This window comes from Bufo gargarizans, chromosome 8, assembly GCF_014858855.1.
Source record: "Bufo gargarizans isolate SCDJY-AF-19 chromosome 8, ASM1485885v1, whole genome shotgun sequence".
NCBI classification, from domain to species: Eukaryota; Metazoa; Chordata; class Amphibia; order Anura; family Bufonidae; genus Bufo; species Bufo gargarizans.
In genome coordinates, this window is record NC_058087.1 from 177,621,955 (window position 1) to 177,645,504 (window position 23,550).

At 45.8% G+C, this 23,550-nt stretch overlaps 1 protein-coding gene across 1 annotated transcript in view; it reads left to right on the plus strand.

Moving 5' to 3' along the window:
* Nucleotides 1-22,167, plus strand: part of ADCY9 (adenylate cyclase 9) — a 95,797-nt gene extending 73,630 nt beyond the window's left edge. The window contains 10 exon segments of the mRNA XM_044302794.1: nt 45-235; nt 2,320-2,421; nt 3,767-3,987; nt 4,928-5,030; nt 5,151-5,359; nt 6,248-6,407; nt 10,084-10,232; nt 10,309-10,350; nt 18,776-19,556; nt 19,558-22,167. Of these exon segments, the coding sequence (XP_044158729.1) occupies nt 45-235; nt 2,320-2,421; nt 3,767-3,987; nt 4,928-5,030; nt 5,151-5,359; nt 6,248-6,407; nt 10,084-10,232; nt 10,309-10,350; nt 18,776-19,556; nt 19,558-19,851 (2,252 nt within the window). The 3' untranslated portion in view covers nt 19,852-22,167.
* The last annotated feature ends 1,383 nt before the right edge of the window (nt 22,168-23,550 follow it).

The following is a 23,550-nucleotide window of genomic DNA, read 5'->3' on the forward strand; positions in this document are numbered from 1 at the left end:
ACCTATCTCTGATTATAGCGGTAACGTTGCCTTGTTTTCTCCAGGCCTGAAGACCTTTCTGATTTCTGGGCGCAGGCCGTGTGTCCCCAGCTGCAGCTGCTCCCAGACTTTGCTGCCATTACAGGAGGGATCAGACCCCAGCAGCGGCTCACAGACCCCCCATGGCATGGGTGGTCTCGTTACAGACAGCGCCAGTGAATCTCTTCTTCATTGCTCTCACCTGGAAAGACTCAAGGTGAGTAACCCTCAGTGTGACTCACAAAAAGACGGCCAGGTGTGGGGGATGGGGATTATCGTACCCTGCACACACAGGGTTAATGACGCAAATGTCATCCGAATTCTGTAGCTGATAGAAAAGCATTAATGGTTTGATCTCTGCGGGATGCTAAGAGATTGTCCCCAGGAACAATCCCCTGCCACCCTTTGTCCTCATTAGCAGCAATTAATTATAGCACCCCCGGGTCCTTCTCCCGATGGGTATGTGGAGGGAGAGCAGCCTTAATGAGGCTCTCATTGAATCCCAATCTATTAATGTCCCCAGGCCTCCTGCAGAGAGCGCGGCATAACATAAGCAAACATCACATGTTCAGCATTATTGGACAGGGTACAGTACATCGCCATCAATGGCACAATCCACTTAATTTAGTACAGCGACTCTCATTGACACTTTTATTATGTGGTATAAAAGTCGCAGGAGGGTGCAGAACAGGATACATGCTTGATCTAGCCCTTTACATGGACAGCCAAAGAAATGGAGGGGGATTTTCTACTAACATTGTCTATCAGATGTGTTATTTAGTACATTACAGACAGAATCTTTTTGGCCATGAGTGGGACGTGCGGTTTCCCAATCTAGGATGGTGGAAGAAAACAGGCAGACGCAGTGTCACTTGAGGCAACAAGATTGAGGTGTACAGGCTGGCTTGGTCGGCTTGTCAGGTATCTAGCTGCTTCAAGGTGCAGGAGCTAGAAGGTGAAAGTTAGCTACTCCTGCGCCAGCACATCCCTCTCCACTGGTGAGGGGTAGGCTGGCGCAGCCTTATAGTGGTGCACACTTAAAGGGAACCTGTCACTGGGATTTTGGGTAGAGAGCTGAGGACATGGGTTGCTAGATGGCCGCTAGCACATCCACAATACCCAGTCCCCATAGCTCTGTGTGCTTTTATTGTGTAAAAATAACGATTTGATGCATATGCAAATTAACCTGAGATGAGTCCTGTCCCTGACTCATCTCACCTACAGGACTCATCTCAGGTTAATTTGCATATGGATAAAATTTTTATTTTTACACAATAAAAGCACACAGAGCTATGGGGACTGGATATTGTGGATGTGCTAGCGGCCATCTAGCAACCCATGTCCTCAGCTCTATACCCCAAATCTCGGTGACAGGTTCCCTTTAAAGCTAGATTCACACTAGCGGCAAGGAACTCCGGCGTGTGAACAGCCTGTCGGATCCGTTCTGCTAGTGCACGCGTACCCCCGGACTACCGCTCCGGCCCCATTGACTATAATGGGGGCTGACCGGAGTTCCGGTGGCCGGAATAAAACGACAACATTTTAAAGGGTTTTTCTGAGAATTTTTTTTTACTGATGACTTATTCTATACATCATCAATATCTGATTGGTGGGGGTCTGGCAATCGAAGCCCCTGCTGATCTGCAGTTTGGGGAGGCATCGGTGCTAGTGGTAGCGCCATGACCTTCTCTCAGGTCACCAATCACAGCGCCGTACAGAGTATAGTGGCCGTGCTTGGTATCGCAGCTCAGCCCCATTCACTTCAATGAGGCTGAGCTGCGCCTAGACCATGTAACCGATGAACGTGATGTCACATAGCCTAGGTTCAGCTGAAAAAGGAAGATTTTACTGCGAGGGCTTCTGCCTTCTCATACAGCTAATCGGAGTCAGAACCCCACAGATCAGTCGAAAACTCTCGGAAAACCCCTTTAAGCAGTGACATAACCTTCATAGAGGAAGACAACATGACCTCTGTGGGGGCCGAAAGTCAACTGCTTCTCTTGGTCCCCAACACACAGTCGTATTGTTTTTGCCTGCAGTCATCACTAGGGGGAGCTAATTGCATAACGATTTGTATACCTCTGAGTGCAACTATATGCAGTGAGCTCCCCCTAGTGGCGGCTGCAGGCAGCTAGAAGAGGAAAGCAGTGAAAAATCAGTGGACATTAAACTTTATTTAAAAAATTTTTACTTTTGTCAGGGCTCTCAGTGAAAAGGGGATCCATTCCAAGTTATGCTAGTTGGGTAGACTAATTTTAAGTATTTTTTTTTATACTGGTATATTTTACTGTTTATTGACAGAACTGTCCTTCATGTGGAGAAACTGGGGTCCGCGATGGAGTGGAGGAAGGAGCATCAGCTGTAAATGGTACCCCTGAAGAATGGAAAGGAGGAGGCAGCCGGGTAAGTGTAATTAAGCCAGGAAACTGCATAACCAGCAATACCCTAATTATCAGATTCCATCAAAGGCACCAACTGTACAATGCAAGGAGTCCACCAAACAGCTCCACATATCTCAGCTTCTAGGCCCCAGGTGATAAGGGTTACCATGAAAGTGTAGCGGAGTTAGGCCCCTTGCAGACGAGGGTGTCCAGATAAGGTCCGGATGCGTTGCTGCAAACCCGCGCGAGTAGGTACGCAATTGCAGTCAGTTTTGACTGCGATTGCGTTCCGTTGTTCAGTTTTTTTTTGCGCGGGTTGAATGTGTTTTGCACGTGATAAAAAACTGAATGTGGTACCCAGACCTGAACTTCTTCACAGAAGTTCAGGTTTGGGTTCAAGGTTGTGTAGATTGTATTATTTCCCCTTATAACATGGTTATAAGGGAAAATAATAGCATTCTGAATACAGAATGCATAGTACAATAGGGCTGGAGGGGTTAAAAAAAAAATTAGAATAATTTAACTCACCTTAATCCACTTGTTCGCGCAGCCGGCATCTCTTCTGTCTTCTTCTTTGAGGAATAGGACCTTTGATGACGTCACTGCGCTCATCACATGGTCCATCACATGATCTTTTACCATGGTGATGGATCATGTGACGGACCATGTGATGAGCGCTGTGATGTCATCAAAGGTCCTTTTCCTGTGCACAGCAAAGAAGAAGACAGAAGAGAAGCCGGGCTGCGCGATCAAGTGGATTAAGGTGAGTTATATTATTTATTTATTTTTTTAACCCCTCCAGCCCTATTGTACTATGCATTCTGTATTAAGAATGCTATAATTTTCCCTTATAACCATGTTATAAGGGAAAATAATAATGATCGGGTCCCCATCCCGATAGTCTCCTAGCAACCGTGCGTGAAAATCGCACCACATCCGCACTTGTTTTCGGATGCTTGCGATTTTCACGCAGCCCCATTCATATGCATGGGTTGCGTGAAAAACGCAGAATATAGAGCATGCTGCGATTTTCACACAACACACAAGTGATGCGTGAAAATCACCGCTCATGTGCACAGCCCTATAGAAATGAATGGGTCCAGATTCAGTGCGGGTGCAATGCGTTCACGTCACGCATTGCACCCTGCACGGAAAACTCGCTCGTGTGAAAGGGGCCTTAGACTTTAATTATTGCAGAACAATGCGAGAGGGGAACTGGGATTTTAGGGGTTAATTGAAATAATGGGAGCACCAAGGAAGAGAGTAATATGAGATTATGGGTATGCATTTTACATGCAGGTAAAAGAAGTCAAAATCAGATTTCCTTCCCCTCTTAACAGTAACTTACCCCCATTCCTCTGTCACAGCCCACAGCCATTGGACGTCATTTAAAAACCCAGAATGGACTTCTAAGTCCACCTCCAGAAGATACCTTGAACAACAGCCAGGCCTCCTTGTATGAGATGCTTCAAGAAAAGGGTCGCTGGTGTGGGGTCAGTATGGACCAGTCAGCTCTCCTCCCTCTTCGCTTCAAAAACATCAGGGAGAAGACTGATGCTCATTTTGTGGAAGTAATTAAAGAGGACAGGTAAATGAATCTGTTTTTTAAGAGATTTAATTAAGTGTGAGTGATCCACTTAAGAGCATCTTAGGTTACCTACTGTGTAAGTGTACCAGGCATCTCAGTGTGTAGATTCAAGTTTGGGTACTGTATGCTGTTTGTTAGCTTCATTCACTGAAATATAAGACAGAAAAGTAAAGACTTACATTACTGCAGCCCTTTACTTTCTCCCTGCTGAAAGATAGATAGATAGATAGATTATAGATAGATCGATAGATAGATAGATAGATAGATATGAGATACTAAAAAATTTGAATATATTACAAATAACTCAGATAATTACAAGCTGCTCTTTGTAAGGGTACAACCACACTGGTCAGGTTTCTGTATGCAGTATTGGAAGCCAACACCAGAGATGTCATATATGTATACTTTCTCTCCTTTTATGATACATTCTTGAATTTGGTTTCAAAAACTGCATTCATAAATCTGACCGTGTGGTTGTACCATTAAGGGAACTTGCAAGTTAATATAGTCCTGTGATTACAGCAGCATCTACACTTACTAAAGCAGTTTTAGAGTATAGGAATGGCAAAGGCAATGTCAACTAGGTGACAGTGACCAGGCAGCATCTGCGCTATCTCTGTAGCATGGCTGACAATGATAACAACTTCTTGTTAGTTAATGATAAGGACAGATCTCCAGAACAAACTCTGAAGGAAAAGGCTCCAAAAGGTCACTACACATAACAATCTAAGAGGACTCTGAAGTTTACCTGCATAGGTCTAGGAATGGTGATTTGTATTAGGAAATGAAGGCACTCAGAAAGGGAAAGAGGTTTATGTTTAAGGGGGGTGTAAGTACGTAATGAACTAGACAAATTCATAAAAACAACTTTAAAATAATTTGAAGAAGTAGATAGCATTGTGGGAGCCAAGACTCACTTTGACCTATCTTTTCCATCTAGCTTAATGAAGGATTACTTCTTCAAGCCACCCATCAACCGCTGGAGCCTGAACTTTCAAGACAAGGAGCTGGAAACCTCATATAGAGCCAGTTACCAGGAGGAGGTAGTAGTTTGTGCAACCTAAAGATCAAAAATGGCTATTAATCTGGTCCAGTCCAATCAATATGCACAGTTGACCAGGATGGACACTTCTTACCATCAGGTTCTTATTATTTGTCTCCAGGTCATGCGCATGGCTCCAGTGAAGACCTTCGCCAGTGCTACATTCAGCTCCTTGCTTGATGTGCTCCTCAGCTTCTTCATCTTCGTCCTTCTTTCCATCACCTGTTTCTTGAAGCCAGGCAGAGTCCCTGTATCTCCCCCAACGCCGGCTCTTGTGGTGCTAGCCGTGTGCGGCTTTCTGGGGTTCCTCTCCTTGCTTGTTTCCATCAGGTGAGCCAAGAGGACAACAGCTTGTTCCTTCAAGTCATTAAAGGGAGTCTGTCACCACATTTGACCATATTAGACAGATCCTATAGCGTTATATGTGCCACCCAGCAGTTAAAAACGGTACCTTTGTTGCATATAACCGAGTCTTCTTTCTGCCAAAAATGAACTTTGAAGATTGTGTAAACGAGCCCTCTCAAGTGCCCAGGGCGGTGTCTCAATCTTTCGAGCCCAAGACCGGACCTCCCTAACGGCTCATAACCCTGCCCTCCTTGTGCCTGTGCCCGCCCGTTTACTCCCCTCCCCTCGCCTTTTCCATTGCGGCTGCGCGGACAAATTCGTAGCCGGCGCATGCGCAGTAGGTATTGCGATGCCCTGCCAGGACCGGGCATCGCAATTGCGCATGCGCCAGCTACGAGTCTCGTAGCTGGCGCATGCGCAATGCGATGCCCGGTCCTGGCAGGGCATCGCAATACCTACTGCGCATGCGCCGGCTACGAATTTGTCCGCGCAGCCGCAATGGAAAAGGCGAGGGGAGGGGAGTAAACGGGCGGGCACAGGCACAAGGAGGGCAGGGTTATGAGCCGTTAGGGAGGTCCGGTCTTGGGCTCGAAAGATTGAGACACCGCCCTGGGCACTTGAGAGGGCTCGTTTACACAATCTTCAAAGTTCATTTTTGGCAGAAAGAAGACTCGGTTATATGCAACAAAGGTACCGTTTTTAACTGCTGGGTGGCACATATAACGCTATAGGATCTGTCTAATATGGTCAAATGTGGTGACAGACTCCCTTTAAAACAGATTCCTGTAGGGATAGTGGGTGCACATTTTTATTTATAATAAAACAATGGAAAGCTTTCATTGTTTTGTCCCCCTCTTTCTGCTCACCTTGTAGGATGGCCTTCTATCTCGAGGACATGTTCGTGTGCACCAGACAGCTCCTGGAGATCATCTCTGGTTGGCTTCCGCGACATCTAATTGGCACTGTGCTTGTGTCTCTCCCCGCAGCTGTCGTTTTCTCCTATCTGACACAGGACTTCCACAACAACGCACACGTATGAATACAAAGTTCAGAGCTTGACCACACAGTCGCACGTGAACTATATGATATTACCAAGGGCCTGCATAGAGGAAAGGGGCCCCATAGCAAGGAACAATTAGGATGCAAGGGCCTGGTTCAGGTTGCATTTCTCATGATTCCTGTTCCCCTTCCCAGTAACAGTCACTATCTTAGCTTTGGGGACACTGAGGCCAGTTGGGCTATGAGTGGTCATTGAGGATCAATTATGGGGTACTCTGATTGTATTAATGGGACTGGCTATAATGTGGGCACTGTTCTTTTCTCATTGAGGAACTGTTAAAGGGGCTGGCTATGGAAGTGGGATACTGTGGCTATATTAACAGGGTAGGCTGTGTTATGGAGGCACTCTAGCTGTTTTATGGGGCACTGTGGATATATTAATGTGGGTGGCTATTTTATAGGGGTATGGTGGCTATAATAATGGGGGTTGCTATTTTATGGGAGTACTGTGGCTATTCTAATGGGGATGGTTGTGTTACGGAGGCACTGACTGTCTTATGGGGCACTGTGGCTACAGTATATTCATTGGGGTGTGTGTGTGTTATGGCGATATTGTGGCTAGCAATGGGGCTGGCTGTGTTATGGAGGCACTGTGGCTATATTAATGGGGGTACTGTGGCTTTATTAATGGGGCTGGCTGTGTTATGGAGGCACTGTAGCCGACTGTTTTATGGGGCACTGTGGCTATATTAATGGGGGTACTGTGGCTTTATTAATGGGGCTTGCTGTTTTATGGAGGCATTAACTGTGTTATGGGGTAACTGTGCATATACTAATGGGGCTGGCTGTGTCACAGAGGCACTGACTGTCTTATGGGGCACTGTGGCTACAGTATATTACTGGTGGGTGTGGGTGCTATGAGGGTACTGTAGGAATACTAATGGTACTGGCTGTGTTACGGAGGCACTCTAGCTGACTTTTATGGGGCACTGTGACTATATTAATGGCGATAGCTATGTTATGGGGGGTACAGTGACTATACTAATGGGGTTGTGTTATGGGGGCCGTATGACTGACTTAGATTAAAGCATAGTATGAGGACGTGCGATCCAGTTTCACTTTCTCATATTTTACATAGACTGTAATACTGCAGTGTATTATATGAGGGTCAGGCTTAGGGCTCATGCACACGACCGTATGTATTTTGCAAAAAACACGGATGATGTCCGTGTGCATTCCGTATTTTGCGGAAGGGAACAGCTGGCCCCTAATAGAACAGTCCTATCCTTGTCCGTAATTCGGAACTGAAATACGGACATACGGAAATGGAATGCACATGGAGTAACTTCATTTTTTTTTGCGGACCCATTGAAATGAATGGTTCCGTATATGATCTGCAAAAAAAACGCAACGGACACGGAAAAGAAAATACGTTCATGTGCATGAGCTCTAATACCTGGACAAAAAAAAAGTTTATAAATATATATATAAAAAATGAAAAAACAGAACACAACAAATTTAAGGCCTCTTTCACACGAGCGTGAAGAATTGCTGCCACTCCCCTCATAGAGGACCTGTGTTTTTGTGATCTCTCTGGGCCCCAGCAGTGATCAGACACGTCCCCTATCCTGTTGTTAGGTGGAAACCCCCTTTAAAGAACCAGAGGTCCTAGTCGGTCCATACATGTCATATTTTGTGACCACTTGGATGTGATGTCATATGGACGAGCTTAGCCAGCCGCCATATTGTTTACCTTCTGCCAAGGATAATATATAGAAGAGACCAATGATAGAGTTGATGCCCTGGCATCCAAAAAGAGTTTGGTGACCTCAGTGCGCCCTGGCTCTGCTACATCCCTGCTATATGCTTTTAATTCGTAACTGGACCTGACGCGTGCTCACAAGGTCCATGAGGACGCCCAATACACACATGGCTGCCAATGTCTTGAACCTCAAGGGTGAGCGCCAGAGGTTTAATAAATGGAGATGACTGTCCTGGAAATGTTCTTGTATCAACAAAACTACACAAAAATATTCGTCCTTCCCCTCATTTCCTAACGTTGGTCCATATTTCCCAAGCCTTTTCCATTAATATTCAAAAAAAATTAATGATAATTAAATTAAATCAGAATTTTGTGATGGGAAATGTAGGACCGGGCGGTTCTCAGAGACAAATCATACACCAGGTCAGAAACGAAGGGTCCATAACAATTAGATTAAAATGTGGGTAAACCCCCCGGTTCCACGTCCACAGCAGGGGCCCAACCTTTCCCGATGCAGTTATTCCAATCCGATCCAGTTGTCACGTTGGCATGAACAGCTGCACTTTGTTGGGTGGGCTTAAAGGGGTTGTCTAATCACGACGACCCCTTTGTGTAGCAAATGATCCCGGCAGTCAGCTGATTGCTGCAGGTCTGGCATCAGAAACCCTCGGCGATCAGTCTGATTGGCCATACAGCGGCCACTGCTGGGGAAATTTAGTATTACAAGCTGGCCATTCATGTAATGCTGCTGACTGCAGTCATGTTACTCCACCCTGTCTAACAGAGGGGGGTCCTGAGCGTAGATCATCGCCTGCATGATGTTCATTTGTTCTAATACAGGGATCAGCAACCTCCAGCAGCAGCTGTGAAACTACAAATCCCAGCATGCACACCTACTTGGCTGTCCTTTGTAACTCCTATAGAAGAGAAAGGGGGATTCTGGGAGTTGTAGTTTCAGAACAGCTGTAGTGCCGAAGGTTGCTGATCCCTCTAATACAGGCATGCTCAACCTGCGGCCCTCCATCTGTTGCAAAACTACAACTCCCAGCATGCCCGACCAGCCTACAGCTATCAGCCTACAGCAGGGCATTGTGGGAGTTGTAGTTTCAGAACAGCTGGAGGGCTGCAGGTTGAGCATGCCTGCTCTAATAGGACCTATAAAAAAAGTCTCTTAAATACTCCACGGCAGCTCTGGGGCCCATGGAGAGATGAGAGCCCCAGAGTTACAGGTTGGTCTCCTTCTCATTTTAAATAGCACCCGTGCCCTCTCCTGACATGTCTGTTTTAGCAACTACTTGTAATAACATTTCTGCAGCATCTATTCTTATGACTCTACGATGTGCCGTTCCTCTATTATTCCTTCTAGAACTTATGAATGAATTGCTAGCAATTTGCCATGAAGGTCCAGAAGGGTGTTACCAGTTGGGGTTGTGTCCGTGCACTGTCTGACATTATCCCATCAGTCCTGCCACTGTCAGAATGTGTAGGGGCATATGCCCAACTGGCAACACCCAGCTGGGACCTTCATTGCAAATTGCTAATAATTTTTTCATAAATTTTCACAGGACTAAAAGAAGAATGGCACATCACAGAGTCATAAGAATGGATGCTCCAGAATTGTTATTACATGGGGACCGTAAGTAGCTGCTAAATCAGATGTGTCAGGAGAGGGGACAGGCTCCGTTTAACGGGGGGCGAGAACCTGCATAGAGCTTTGCACTCATCGGGTGCACCGGGGCATCTTGTCTCAGGTGATTCAGAGCTTGGTGGTGTCAAGCAGCACCTGAAAAGGATATCATTGCTATCTTTGCTGCGGGGCTTACTGTTCCCCGTGTACGTCATGCGATGACTACACCAATACATTAATAAAGTAATAAATAGCTAAATAATAACTGTGTTGTGCGCTCTGCAGTGCCCTCTGGTGGTCATTAACTGTCTCTTCTTACAGTACACCATGTTCCTGTGCTCGGCTCTACTGATCCCCATCGTCCAGTACTGTAACTTCTGCCAGCTCAGCTCCTGGCTGCGATCCTCTCTTGCTACCCTGGCAGGGGCGACCCTGTTGATTCTGCTATACGTGCCGCTCTTTCCGGATGAGTAAGTCCATGCCAAGGCTTTAAGTGAGTCCCCAGCAGATCTTTTATTAGTCTGATCTTGTATTCTTTTTTTCTAGGCCCCCAGGGACAATGGAATCAGATCCAGCGACAAATTTCAGGTGAGGAGCTGATGTATTTAGATGAACGGGCAGAAAAATGGGCAAAATACTGTATTATTTTTTTTCAGTGTAAATACCTGTACATTGTCATTGACAACCTGACTCCCCCAGAAGCATGACATTCTAATAGCGCCAGGGATAAGGGGCTGCCAGATAGGTGTTGCCACTTATCTACGGGGAAAGAAAGGATCAGGCCAGTAAAATCCGTATTGCTGCTTTGACTCCAGCCGGCAGGGGTGCACCACCAATGAGGCCAGGTGAGGCGATCGCTTCAGGTAGCACTAGGTAGGGGCAAGAGGGGGGCAGCCGAAGGGCCATGTGCAAAGAGCGCTTTCATTGTGGCAAAGGGGTTGGGTTGGGGGGGCGTTTCAGTTTTTGCCTCAGGCAGCAGAAAGGCTAGGCGCAGGATGTAGAAGTTCCCCCACGCTGTACATATAAGTCACAGGAAATATGCAGGTCCTGCCATCTGACGGCATAGTACGCAAACTGCGGGAAATGTACAGTAAGGGCGCATTCACACGACTGTAGTGTCACAAATTGCGGATCCACAAAACATGGATACCAGCCCGTGTGTATTCCGCAATTTGTAGACCGCACATGGCCACCGCTATCATAGAAAATGCCTATTCTTGTCCGCAATTGCAGGACAAAAATAGGACACGTTCTATATGTTTTTTTTTGCGGGGGGAACGGATGCGGACCCATTGATACGGTCGTGTGAATAAGCCCTAAAGGCGAGCCATCCGCTTGCTTTGACAAGCTGGGATCAGAGACGGCTCTGATACTGCTCCTTTAACCCCTTAGAGGCCACAATCAATAAGTGGTTAGGCAAGACCTGATAAGACGCCTGTCGGTATGCTGCAATACTTGTAGAATATGAGAAAGTGAAACTGTATCGCACATCCTCAATGCTGCTCCAAATTTAGAGTAGGTTCCCACTCGAGGAGGGAACCTTGTCGTGGTGAGTGGGCCTATGCTTTATAATCAAATTGTATACTAATGCCTCATGTACAGCATGCAGCATAGGGGTAGGTATACGATAAATTGCGCAGAGAAGCGATGTTAATTATGCTGAGAAGCAGTTATTAGATTAAAGCATAGTATGAGGACGTGCGATCCAGTTTCACTTTCTCATATTTTACATAGACTGCAATACTGCAGTGTATTATATGAGGGTCAGGCTTAGGGCTTATGCACACGACCGTATGTATTTTGCAAAAAACACGGATGTCTGTGTGCATTCCGTATTTTGCGGAAGGGAACAGCTGGCCCCTAATAGAACAGTCCTATCCTTGTCCGTAATTCGAACAATAATAGGACATGTTCTATTTTTTTGCGGAACTGAAATACGGACATACGGAAACGGAATGCACATGGAGTAACTTCAGTTTTTTTTGCGGACCCATTGAAATGAATGGTTCCGTATATGGTTCGCAAAAAAATAACGCAACGGAAAAGGAAAAGAAAATACGTTCATGTGCATGAGCTCTAATACCAGGACAAAAAAAAAGGTTTATAAATATATATATAAAAAAAAGAGAAAACGGAACACAACAAATTTAAGGCCTCTTTCACATGAGCGTGATGGCTTGTCTCCGGATGCGTTCAGGGTGGGTTCAGTGAAACTCGCACCATTTTGCAAGGAAGTTCAGTCAGTTTTGTCTGCGATTGCGTGCAATGCGTTTTTCACACGCGTGATAAAAAACTGAAGGTTTACAAACAACATCTCTTAGCAACCATCAGTTGCTTGTGGATGCGATGCGTTTTTCACTGAAGCCCCATTCACTTCTATGGGGCCAGGACTGCGTAAAAAAAAGCTCATGTACACAGACCCATGGAAATGAATGGGTCAGGATTCAGAGCGAGTGCTATGCGTTCACGTCAAGCATTGCACCCGCGCTAAAAACTCGCTCGTGTGAAAGGGGCCCAAGGCGGGAAAAGACGTGCGGGAAAAGATGCGGGTGCGTTGTGGGAAAATGCGCAATTTTTTACCGCGAGTGCAAAGCGTTTTAATGCATTTTGCACGCGTGTGAGAAAAATCGGCATGTTTGGTACCCAGACCCGAACTTCTTCACAGAAGTTTGGGTTTGGGATCGCTGTTGTGTAAATTTTATTATTTTCCCTTATTACATGGTTATAAGGGAAAATAATAGCATTCTTAATACAGAATGCAAAGTAAATTAGGTATGGAGGGGTTAAAAAAAAAATATATATAATTAAACCCACCACATCCACTTGTTCGCGAAGCCCGGCTTGTCTTCATTCTTCTTCTTTGATGACCTGGGAGGAAAAGGACCTTTGGTGATGTATCACCATGGTGATGGACCATGTGATGAGCGCAGTGACATCACCAAAGGTCCTTTTCCTCCCAGGTCATCAAAGAAGAAGAAAGAAGACAAGCCGGGCTGTGCGAACAAGTGGATGAGGTGAGTTTAATTTTATTTTATTTTTTTAACCCCTCCATCCCTAATTTACTTTGCATTCTGTATTAAGAATGCTATTATTTTCCCTTGTAACCATGTTATAAGGAAAATAATAAAGATCAGGTCCCCATCCCGATCGTCACCTAGCAACCGTGCTTGAAAATCGCACCGCATCTGCACTTGCTTGCGGATGCTTGCGATTTTCATGCAGACCCATTCACTTCTATGCGGCCTGTGTTTGCGTGAAAAACGCACAATATAGAACATGCTGCGATTTTCACGCAACGCACAAGTGATGCGTGAAAATCACAGCTCATGTGCACAGCCCTATAGAAATGAATGGGTCCGGATTCAGTTCTGGTGAAATGGGTTCACCTCTCGCATTGCACCCGCGCGGAAAACTCGTCCATGTGAAAGAGGCCTAACTCTTTCTACCCCGGGCCAGTTTTCACCCTCCTGCCCAGGCCATTTTTTGCAAATCCGACATGTGTCACTTTATGTGGTATTAACTTTGGAACGCTTTTACTTATCCAGGCCATTCTGAGACTGTTTTCTCGTGACACATTGTACTTCACAACAGTGCTAAATTTGAGTGAATATATTTTTCCTTTATTTATAAAAAAAAATCACAAAGTTACCAAAATTTTTTAAAATTTCTCAATTTTCTAAATTAGAATTTCATTTCAATCATCATTCTCCATATGTCTGCTTTATGTTGGCATCATTTTGTAAATGTCATTTTATTTTTTTTGATGTTAGAAGGCTTAGAAGTTTAGAAGCCATTTTTCAAATTTTCAACAAAATTTCCAAAATCTTTTTTTAAGCACCAATTCAGTTATAAAGTGATTTTGAGGTGCTTACATAATGGAAACCACCCATAAATGACCCCATTTTAGAAACTGATGTTACAAACTTTGTTAACCCTTTTAGGCTAGGGCTACACGATGACATCTGTTGCGCGACATTTTGTCGCACCAATGTCGCGCAACAATTTTTATGATGATAGTCTATGGTGTCGCACTGCGACATGCGACATGCCATTCAAAATGGATATTTCTGCGACTGCCGTGTCGCAGTTGCAGCATGTCGCAGTGCGACACCATAGACTATCATCATAAAAACTTATTGTCGTGCGACACATGTCGTTCCACAACAATTAAAGGAAAATGGAGGTGAAATTTCAACATTTTATTTTTTATGAATATTTTTTATGTTAATCATTTTTTTCTTGCAACACAGCAAGGGTCAACAGCAAACTAAACCTTTATATACATTACTCTGATTCTGCAGTTTACAGAAATACCCCATATGTGGTGGTAAACTGCTCTATGGGCACGTGGCAGTGGTCAGAAGGAAAGGAGTGCCATATGTATTTTGGAGGCAGATTTTGCTAGAATGTTTTTTGGGCACCATTTTGTATTTGAAGAGACCCTGACGTGCCCCTACAGTGGAAACCCTCAAAAAGTGACCCCATTTTGGAAACTACACCCTTCAAATAATATATTAAGGGGGGTACTAAGCACTTTGACTAACTAAGGCCTCTTTCACACTTGCGTTGTCCGGATCCGTCGTGTACTTCACTTGCCGGAATTACACGCCGGATCCGGAAAAACGCAAGTGAACTGAAAGCATTTGAAGACGGATCCGTCTGTGTACTTTGCGTTTTTCTTTTCACGCATCAGTTCTGCGTTGCATGAAAAACGCAGCATGTTCTAAATTCAGCGTTTTCACGCAGCCCTGGCCCCATAGAAGTGAATGCAACTTCAGTGAAAAACGCATTGCGTCCGGAAGCAAGTGCAGATGCGATGCGTTTTTCACTGATGGTTGCTAAGAGATGTTGTTTGTAAACCTTCAGTTTTTATCACGCGCGTGAAAAACGCATCAAAACGCATTGCAAGTGAACGCAATCACAGACAAAACTGACTGAACTTGCTTACGAAATGGTGCGTGTTTCACTGAACGCACCCGAAACGCATCCGGGGGAAATCTGGGACGCCCGTGTGAAAGAGGCCTTAGGCCCTTTTCACACGAGCGAGTTTTCCGCGCGGGTGCAATGCGTGATGTGAACGCATTGCACCCGCACTGAATCCGGACCCATTCATTTCAATGGGGCTGTGCACATGAGCGGTGATTTTCACGCATCACTTGTGCGTTGCGTGAAAATCGCAGCAAGCTCTATTTTGTGCGTTTTTCACGCAATGCAGGCCCCATAGAAGTGAATAGCGATGCGTGAAAATCGCAAGCAAGTGCGGATGTGGTGCGATTTTCACGCACGGTTTCTAGGAGACGATCGGGATGGGGACCCGATCATTATTATTTTCACTTATAACATGGTAATAAGGGAAAATAATAGCATTCTTAATACAGAATGCATAGTACAATAGGGCTGGAGGGGTTAAAAAAAAATAATAATAATTTAACTCACCTTAATCCACTTGTTCGCGCAGCCGGCATCTCTTCTGTCTTCATCTTTGCTGTGCAGTAGGAAAAGGACCTGTGGTGACGTCACTGCGCTCATCACATGGTCCGTCACATGATCCATCACCGTGATGGATCATGTGATGGACCATGTGATGAGCGCAGTGACGTCATCAAAGGTCCTTTGCCCAGCTCCTGAAGAAATAAGACAGAAGAGAAGCCGGGCTGCGCGAACAAGTGGATTAAGGTGAGTTAAACGATATATTTTTTTTAACCCCTCCAGCCCTATTGTACTATGCATTCTGTATAAGAATGCTATTATTTTCCCTTATACGGACTGTATTTTGATTCCGTATACGGTCCGTATATGGAACCAATTATTTCAATGGGTTCGCAAAAGATGCGGACAGCACTCTGTGTGTTGTCCGCAACCGTTGCTCTGTTCCGTGGCCCCGCAAAAATTATGAGGCATGTCCTATTCGTGTCCATTCTGCGGACAAGGATAGGCATTTCTATAATGGGCCTCTTGTTCCGTTCCGCAAATTGCAGAAGGCACACGGGCAGCATCCGTTTTTTGCGGATCCGCAAAAAACGGCACGGTCGTGTGCATGATCCCTAGGGACTTATGCACACGACCGTAAGGCTTTTTCAGTGTTTTGCGGGCCGTTTTTAACGGATCCATTTTTTGGTTTTCGTTTCAGTAGTGTTTACGGTTCCGTCCCGTTTTTCCGTTCTGCTTTTCCGTATTGCATATACAGCATACAGTAATTACATAGAAAAAATTAGGGCTGGGCATAAAATTTCCAATAGATAGGTTCCGCAAAAACGGAACAGATACGGAAGACATACTGTAATACATTCCGTATGTGTTCCGTTTTTTTTTTTGCGTACCCATTGACTTGAATGGAGCCACGGAACGTGATTTGCCGCCAATAATAGGACATGTTCTATCGTTTAACGGAATGGTAAAACGGAAATACGAAACGGAATGCACACAGAGACACTTCAGTTTTTTTTGCTGACCCGTTGAAATGAATGGTTCAGTAAAAGTAACGCATACTGAACTAAAAAAACAGGCCAGTATACTGAACGCAAAAAACGTTTGTGTGCATGAGCCCTCAGGCTAGTTTCACATTAGCGGCAGCCTTCTCTGGCGGATCCGTGCTGCCGCTAGTGCACGCGTGCTGGGCCGGAGGTCCGAAACATGTCCTAGTTTTATTCCGGCCGCCTCTTGGCATGTTTGCCGTGCTGCTGCCGGACCTCCGGGCCACCCCCATTATATTAATGAGGCCTGAGCGGATTTCCGCTGTTCACCCGCCAGAACAGCCTGCCGGAGAAGGCTGCCGCTAGTGTGAAAGTAGCCTAATATGTGAGGCTAAACTGCGAGCGGGTCAGTGTAATTCATATTGAAAAAAAATACTTAAAAAACGCGTCATATTCGGCTAACTTTTGCCTACGCAAAATCCGCTGTGTGAATGGGGCCTTCCAAATCTCATGGACACCGTGCATTTTTACCATATGAACATTGACCGGCGGAGGAAAATTTTGAAATCCGCAGGCTTGTCAATTGTTTGTGCAGTATTTTCAGTACAGATTTCACCCTTTCCAGAGATCTGGGGCAAATCCTGCCTCAAAATCCGCAAGTAATACAGCGAAACGCACACAGAAATCCGCATAAGCTACACTGCTGTGTGCATGTACCCGTGATAAAAGAAGCATTTAACACTTTTGCCCAGGTTAAAGGGCCCCAAGTACTAAGATCAGTCCTAAGTTTAGGGGAGTTTTTAAGAACTGGAGCAGATGAGCTCTTGATTCCCCCCCCCCCCCCCAAAAAAAAAACTAAAAACTAAAAACTAAAAAACTTCCTTTGTACTTGTAGCCTGGAGAATGATTGATTTTGATCAGTGCGTAGAGGCCATTTGCATGTCCAGCTGCCACATCTTCTCCAGTTGTCTGCCTCCGAGCAAAAGCAAATCCGGCACCACAGGCCATTTTTCCAGACGCCATTCACAGCCCCCATTGTCTCGGAGCTGCACGGTCCTTCGCCCCCACCTGCCCCAAGCATCTGTTTATACGAATACCGGCAACTAAATACGACCATTGATAGCTTTTTATAGCAGCAGGAAAACCTAAGAGCATGGCAGCGCTACAAAATACGTGGCAGTCAGCCATCTTTTAGAATCTGGTCATTTTTTAATTCAAGACTTTTCTTTGGGTCGTCATAGACGGGAAGATGTCTCATCGACGGTAATGCTTTGTGTGACATCTGCTCATTCCTGCGCATCCATCTACATTCCTAAGAGGCGGCTGGCCATGTTCACAGCACTTACGTTTTTTTTTATTTCTTTATGATGGCAGGAAAAAAACTGTGCATATGATATCAGGTTCTGCTGAGAAAGAGACATAGTGCACTTGGAATAGCATATGACTTAAAGGGCAACTGCTTGCAGGATCCACTCTATTAAACCAGGCACACTGCCTGGTAGGGTTGATCCTGCTGATTAAAATGATACCTGTCTTGTGAAAATCGGTTGCACTGTTACTCAGGAAAAATACTTTTATACTTTATACAACTGAGGACTCCAGTCCACTGAGGGGCGTGGCCTAGACTCTCAGTGCCCCTCAGATTTCCAATGCTGGCCACGCCCCTCAGTACACTGAAGCTCTCAGCTGCATGTAGAATAAAAGTCTTCTTTTTGGGAGCACTGCAACCGATTTTCACAAGACAGGTATCATTTAAATCAGCAGGATGAACCCTTCCGGACTGTATGCCTGGGTTAATAGGATTGATCCTGCTGAGAGGTGCTCTTTAAAGGAATACTCTGGGCAAATCTTATAAATATGTGTAATGCAGGGCCTTAGGGAGCGGAGCATGACGCAGGAATTCTGTGTTTGCTTATCAAATAGGACAGAGCCTTATTGGATCTTAAATCGAATATCTGAGACAGACTGGTTGCTAGTGACTTTCTGCCTGACAACCACACTTAGAAGAATGTAACTTTGAAGCAGCGTACCCATGGCAACCAGGCTGTCTTAAAGGGGTTATCCGTTAATTAGTATTAATGACCTATACTCAGGGGTAGGCCATTTATATCAGATCGCCGGGGGTCCGACACTTCTTATCAGCTCCGTGCACGCCATGCCCTTTTCTTAGGCCATTTGACGTCACATGGCCTAGTTGCAGCTCAGGCCCATAAAAGTGAATAGGGCGAGCTGCAATACCAAGCACAGCCACGGTACCATGTGTGGCGCTTTTCTTGGAAAGCTGCCAGGTGTCGGCAGCGCTCACCATATCTCCGGTGAGCGCGCCAACTCCCTGTAACAGATGATCAGGGGGTGCCCCTGCTAGTCTGATAATGATGACCTATCCTGAGGATAGGTCATCGTTATCATTTCCTGGATAACCCCTTGAAATGACTCAAAGCTTGTCTGGCAGCAGAAGAGGGTAAAAAGCAGCTCGGCATCAGCCATGCCATGTTGACTCCCATATGGTGACATGTCTTCTGTCCACTTTCATGCTATATTATCTAATTAGGCCAAAATATGTCTTTTCACTAACAAAATATATTTTTTTCTATCATCAGCTTGTTCCTTCCACCCGATGTCAACCTGGGTACCAGCAATACCAGTAAGCCATCGTCACAGCTTGGGCAGGAGCTCACCGTGGCCTACTTTCTCCTCCTCCTTTTGGTTTGGTTCCTGAATCGGGAGTTTGAGGTCAGCTACCGCTTGCACTACCATGGTGACGTGGAGGCAGACCTTCACCGCACTAAAATCCAGAGTATGAGAGATCAGGCCGACTGGCTTCTCCGTAACATCATCCCCTATCACGTGGCTGAACAACTGAAGGTCTCCCAGAGCTACTCCAAAAATCATGACGATGCCGGCGTCATATTCGCCAGCATAGTCAACTTTAGCGAATTCTACGAAGAGAACTACGAAGGAGGTAAAGAGTGCTACCGGGTCCTCAACGAACTCATCGGAGACTTTGATGAGCTCCTCAGCAAACCCCATTACTCCTGCATTGAGAAGATCAAGACCATCGGCGCCACCTACATGGCCGCTTCTGGACTCAACCCGTCTCAGTGCCAGGACAGCAGCCAACCCCACCGCCACCTGCAGACGCTGTTTGAGTTTGCCAAGGAAATGATGAGCGTGGTGGACGACTTCAACAACAACATGTTGTGGTTTAATTTCAAGCTCCGCATTGGTTTTAACCACGGTCCACTGACAGCTGGCGTTATTGGGACCACAAAGCTGCTTTATGACATCTGGGGGGACACGGTGAACATTGCCAGCAGAATGGACACCACCGGTGTGGAATGCCGTATCCAGGCGAGTGAAGAAAGCTATAGGGTGTTAGTGAAAAATGGGCTATGACTTTGACTACAGAGGGACAGTCAACGTCAAGGGCAAAGGACAGATGAAAACGTACCTTTACCCAAAATGCACGGACAATGGCGGCCTAGTGCCCCACCACCAACTGTCCATCTCTCCAGACATCCGGGTTCAGGTGGATGGGAGCATTGGACGGTCGCCTACCGATGAAATTAGCAGCCTCGTGACCGGAGGCAAAGGGGCGGTGGAAGCAGGAGGTGGGGAGGCAGGACGCAAGCGGGACAAGACAGAAGACAGAGGCCGAGATGGAGGAGCACGGTGAGGCTGGTGGAGTGGAGAAGGACCATACAAAGCATGTGGGGCCACCGGTGGTGAACGAGACTGGTGGCCCAATAGAGCACGTATGCGCTGCACTGTGCCAGCTCACGGACCTCTTCATTCTAGCCACCGCATCATTCCGCAGCTCAGTCTTATGGTGATGTGGCTTCCGATGGATATCTATATAGATGGCTCTTAAATTCTTCTAGCGCTGGTGGACCTTTGTGTCCCTGAGTACATTTTACACTGTCTCCCGCGTATGGTGGGTTATACGGTCTATAGTGTAGAAGAGCGTTGGGGACCACAAGGTGTCCTCGTTGGGGTAATTCTTTATACTGCACTGGGTAGCCAAGGTTTGGCTAGTAAGATCAAGAATCCGACTCCGTTGAGGGTACGTCCCCCAATTCGCTGTATGGTGGCATGTCAATGGAGGAGGTCCACCCTCGTCCAGATTGCACAGACACTGGACTTCCCATATAGAAGTTGGAAGACCATTCTCTTAAACCCCATCTCATGCCTCCGCCTCTTCGTCAGCCATACTGAGGATTGAACTAAGTGCCTTCCGCTCTCTCTGGGCCTGTCCCAACCCAGATGAGACGACAGTGACACCTTGCCGCAATTCTCGCTATTACTTGCCAAAAGCATGCGCCTCTCTGGACTGCTGCCCCCGACCCCTTCCCGAAAACCAGTGGAGACGGGCGGGAATTTTCTGAATAAGGAAAATGGGCAGTGAGATGTTTCCTTTCTTTCTTAAGACAATGCGATTGTAATGTGTTTTCGGTAACACTTTAGCTGCCTTCCAGTTCCCATTAGCTGTGATGCCTCCTACAGGGCAAAAGCAGAATTTCAAGGGTATTTTAAGACAAAAAAAATCCAGTCTTCTACTCTATATCCCATCTACATTACCACAGTAGAACAATATAATAAGGTACCTCTTGTGCAAAAAAAATGGTGTTAAAACACTCAAAACCTTCTCCTGTTCACCAAGCTATGGCGGCCATATTTATGCCAAGACTGGTCTCTTAAAGGGGAAGTATCATTTCTTTTTTTTTTTCAGCAGGCACCTAATCTATGTGCAAAATTATAGCATTTTAGTTATGAATAGTGAGTTTTTAATTAATGCATTGACCTTCGTCGATGGTTCTCAGCTCTGATCCCAGATTTCATGGGGTAACCTATCTCATTTTTGTCCCCCTTTCTAAATGGTACATCATGGCCACCGCTTTGAATGTATTATACTAATAGTACTGAGAATTATTATTATTATTTTTATATTTTTGGGATATCACATAGAAATATTGTTAAAAAAAATAACGCAAAACTTGCAGACCCTCTTACCGTCCTCCATAGTGTCACATCGAGGTTTTTCTTCATGGGGGAGGTGGCCAAGATTCAATTCACTTCCGTAGTCCTGCATTGAATTACCCTGGTCAAGACAAAGTGGCAGAGCCCCCTTTCCTGGCACATGCTTCTTCAAACCCCTGTGGTCAGGGTCATGTGACCGATCAATGGTATGATCCCCCCCAAACCGATACTTCCTCTTTAATAAGTATAATACTAACTAATCGTATACATAAAATGTATTGTTACAATGGCAAATGTCGGGAAGTCATATTTCCTGTAGGTATGTGTACAGAATCTCATGAAATGCAAAAAAAATGTACCCGCGTACTTACATGCACATGTTACACCATAGGGCCTAATTTCGATAGGTTAGTCCAGCGGTCTCCAACCATTGGCTCTCCAGGGCATGCTGAGAGTTGTAGTTTTGTCGCATGTTGGAGACTATTGGGTCTCTATTTATTACCCACATGAACCAGTCGACCAGCAGGGTGTGGGAGGTTATCTGTTATTTATGGGTTAAATACGGTCAAGGTAAAAAGCGCCCATGTAGGGTGGGCGCAGAATCGCACCATTATGTCCCCCTCCCTAGGCCCGTCTTGGCTCTGATCAATGTAGGCATAAAGGTTGTACACACATACATATATATATACTGTATACATGTGTGTGTCCTCACGTGTATGCCGATGCTTACATACATGTACATAAATACATAGGTATGAACAAATGCGGATTCACAGACGGCTATATGTATATACTCATCCATATGTAGATCTATATGTACACAGGGAGATAGTACTTGCAGTGCCTGGATAGAAGGGCAGCTCTTAGACGTGCCCAGGTTTCCTGTGACTCCTCCCCAGGTCTTGCCCCTTCTTCTTCTCCTCCTTATGCTCTGACTTCTGCGGTGACCGAACGTTCCTGCTGCGCGATATATATTCTGCAGAACAAACTGCAAAAGCCAAAATAAATGCATTGAATACTCCACTGGGCTGATCGGTGTGTGGTGTGCAAAGTGCAGTATATACAGATATTCAGGTTGCGCCCCCTGGTGGCGAGAAGAGCGGGTAAAGTGGCAGGATCAGACTACACAGGGTTTAAATGTAGTCTGTAACCGTAGAGACACATAGTTCGGCACAGGAGCTGTATACACAAAACGGTGGATGTTTTATTATTTGCAGAGCTCCTTTATTTCTTAGGCCTCATGCACACGACCGTTTTTTTTAAGGTCCGCAAAAACGGGGTCCGTAGGTCCGTGATCCGTGACCGTTTTTTCGGCCGTGGGTCCTCCTTGATTTTTGGAGGATCCACGGACATGAAAAATGAAAAAAAAAAAAAAAAGTCAAGTTTGCCATTGAAATGATAGGAAAAAACGGACACGGATCACGGACACGGATGCCAATCTTGTGTGCATCCGTGTTCTTTCACGGACCCATTGACTTGAATGGGTCCGTGAACCGTTGGTCGTGAAAAAAATAGGACAGGTCCTATTTTTTTCACGGCCAGGATACACGGATCACGGATGCGGCTGCCAAACGGTGCATTTTCCGATTTTTCCACGGACCCATTGAAAGTCAATGGGTCCGCGAAAAAAAACGGAAAACGGCACAACGGCCACGGATGCACACAACGGTCGTGTGCATGAGGCCTTAGGCTGATTTCTCACTAGCGTTAGGTATCTCTGGCAGGGAGAATGCTAGCTGACACCCGTTGGCCCCATTCACTATAATTGGGACCGGCGGTGATCCATCCGCAACTCAGAAAACATGCCAAGAATCGCCTGAACGGTCCTGTCCGATTTTCTGCATATTTGCCGGGTTGCAGCCAGATCTCTGCTGGTCCCAGTTAAAGTGAATTTGGGCCGGATGGAATAATAGCAGCGCCCGGCGAGGATGGATCCGGCAGGATGTTCCCACCAGGAAAAGCCTGCCGGGGATCTGCATAACGCAGATGCGAAACAGGCTTTATTCTAGACCAGGGATCAGCAACCTTCGGCTCTCCAGCTGCTGCAAAACTACAACTCCCAGCATGCACACTTTCTTGGCTGTTATTGTAACTCCCATAGAAGTGAAAGGAGGATTCTGGGAGTTGTAGTTTCAGAACGGTTGGCGCGCCGGAGGTTGCTAATCCCTGTTTTAGATAGATTGGCGCAATGAAAAGTGGCTTTACAGCTGATGCACTGACTCTGAGCTATATCACAATTGCTTATTTCCGTCTCTATGACAGATCAGCAGGGAATTCCATAAATTCTGTGGAGGGTTCGCTGTTGGGACAACAAACTAGACTGCCTGGTCTCCGGATTAGGGAGCCCAAGCCAGTGATTCTCTATTAAAGTCAAAGCTCATACTGAATGTGTGATGCT